The 2,043-nt window shown below is 57.6% G+C and overlaps 1 protein-coding gene across 1 annotated transcript; it reads right to left on the bottom strand.

Annotated features, from left to right (window-relative positions):
- Positions 1-212: 212 nt before the first annotated feature.
- On the bottom strand, positions 213-689 carry LOC109863151. Its single transcript, XM_020443346.1, has one exon. It carries the CDS (start codon positions 687-689, stop codon positions 213-215), a length of 477 nt encoding a protein of 158 aa, XP_020298935.1.
- Positions 690-2,043: the final 1,354 nt, after the last annotated feature.

Raw genomic sequence — 2,043 nt, 5'->3', positions numbered from 1 at the left:
TTTTGCGTTGTCATATTGTCATACGCTACAAGCGCACAACGAAACATTGAATCTAGCCTCATTGTCTTGCTCGCGTAGCGGGCTTGGTGGAAGCGAGGCGGAACATAGTACGTCTGCACTCTTCTACGAGCCGAACAGCCGAGCGTGACGTCACGCACACGGACGGCGGTTCTCGCTGTGTGCGTGCCCCCACCACCTCGGTGCTCTTGGTGCTAGCCTGCCAAAACTTTCATCACTGCTTCTAGGGAGAGGTCTTTTCCTATTTTGGCGACCTGCTCTCGGCGTTCCGGAGCCCACTGTGGACAGTCTTCCACGGTGTGCTCCACCGAGTCACTGGCCGCCCCACACTTGTAGCATTGCGTCGTTGACTCGCGTCTGATGCGACACAGGTACTCACCAAAGCAGCCATGCCCGGTAAGCACCTGCGTCATACGGTAGGTGAGGCGTCCGACCCCGTTGTCCAGCCACACTTGTAAGTGGGGTCGGACGACCCGGACGACTTCCTGAGCGTCCACGTCTGGCTCGCTCAGGAGCTGCTCCCAGTCAAGGAGCAGTTGTTGCCGGGCTTGGCGCTCTGACCTGGCAAGGGCCTCCCGCAGAGCATCTTCTGCAAGTCCCTCCCGCTGGAGTTCGACTCGGCGAGAATATCTCGCCGAGTACATGCCAGCAAGAAGGGCGAGAAGAAGCATCCCCGCCAGAACGCCCGCCGTCTCTCTTGCCACCGTACAGAAGCCGCATATAACGCGGAGGACCGCTACTCTCTGGGAGGCGCGGAGTAATGCGAATTTACTCCGCGCTCCTGCCCTTGCAGCGGTTTTCGCCTACAACGGTGCCCCATACAGGGCCACCGAGTGGACAACGTTGGCGTATAGACGGCGGACTTTATACTTCGGTCCCCCGAGGTTCGGCTGAATGCGCGCCAGCGCGTTGGCGACCTTCCGAACCCGGGGGGCCAGACGAGCAAAGTGCTCGTCAAAGCGCCACTTTGGGTCGAGGTAGAGACCAAGGTACTTTATGGTCGTACCTACCACGACCCGTGCCTCACCTACGGAGAGACTGAGTTCTGGGGGTCGTCCACGGAAGTGGTCAAAAAACCACATAGCTTCCGTTTTGTAGACGGCCATTTTAAGACCCAGTCTCTCGATGCGGTCAACGACGCAATTTGTTCCAACCTCTGCCAGTAACCTGGTTCTGTTCCAATCGTCCCCAGAGGCAACTATCAAGGTGTCATCTGCGTAGCAGATGACTGATAGCCCTTTGGGGAGCGCGGCACGGATCACCGCATTGTACCCGAGGTTCCACAGCAGCGGGCCAAGAACTGACCCCTGTGGAACCCCGCGGTACATCTCCCTTTGCTGCGGTGATCCGTACCAGCCGGTATATTTTATCTCCCTGCCACGGAAGTAGTCTCCGAGGAGCCTACTCAGATAGAATGGGATTCTGTGGTGTTCCAGAGACCACCCTATGCTGTCCCAGGGGAGGAAATTAAAGGCATTAGAGATATCTAATAAGACACTGCCAATACCCTCCTCCCCTGTTTGGTCGACGTCTCCGTGAGGGACTTTAGTCGGAAAACAGCATCCACCGTTGACTGTCCCTTACGGAATCCATACTGGCAGTCGGCCAGCGGGACCTTCCCGTGACAGGTGCTCGACGAGGCGATTGGCAATGATGCGTTCAAAGAGCTTGCCCGCCTCGTCGAGTAAACAAATCGGCCGGTACGCAGATGGCGAGTCTACAGGCCTCCCTCCTTTGCGGAGCAGAACCAGGTTGGCGTGCTTCCAAGCTGGGGGGAACCAGCTGGTCCTCAGGCAGTCAGTAAGAACCTGCCTGAGGCGCTCTCGCAAGGGACCCTGTCCGAAGGCAAAGCCAAATTTTTTGCCGGGCACGCCGTCGGGACCAGGAGCGGTATTCTTTCGCGTTATCCGACGGACGGCTCGGCGGAACTCCTCGGGCGTGTTCCGTTTGACCACAGTACGATTCGACACCGCTCGATTCGACACAGATTTATTCGACACCAAATTATTCGACACCGTACGATTC

This window comes from Pseudomyrmex gracilis, unplaced genomic scaffold (genome assembly GCF_002006095.1).
Source record: "Pseudomyrmex gracilis isolate BER0280 unplaced genomic scaffold, ASM200609v1 scaffold_3371, whole genome shotgun sequence".
NCBI lineage: Eukaryota > Metazoa > Arthropoda > Insecta > Hymenoptera > Formicidae > Pseudomyrmex > Pseudomyrmex gracilis.
Note: the sequence above shows the minus strand (reverse complement) of the source record. Positions and strands in the feature narration are given on the sequence as shown.

Bases quoted from the DNA above. Each gene is read 5' to 3' on its own strand.
- LOC109863151 (XM_020443346.1), bottom strand. From the start codon at position 689: ATGCTTCTTCTCGCCCTTCTTGCTGGCATGTACTCGGCGAGATATTCT.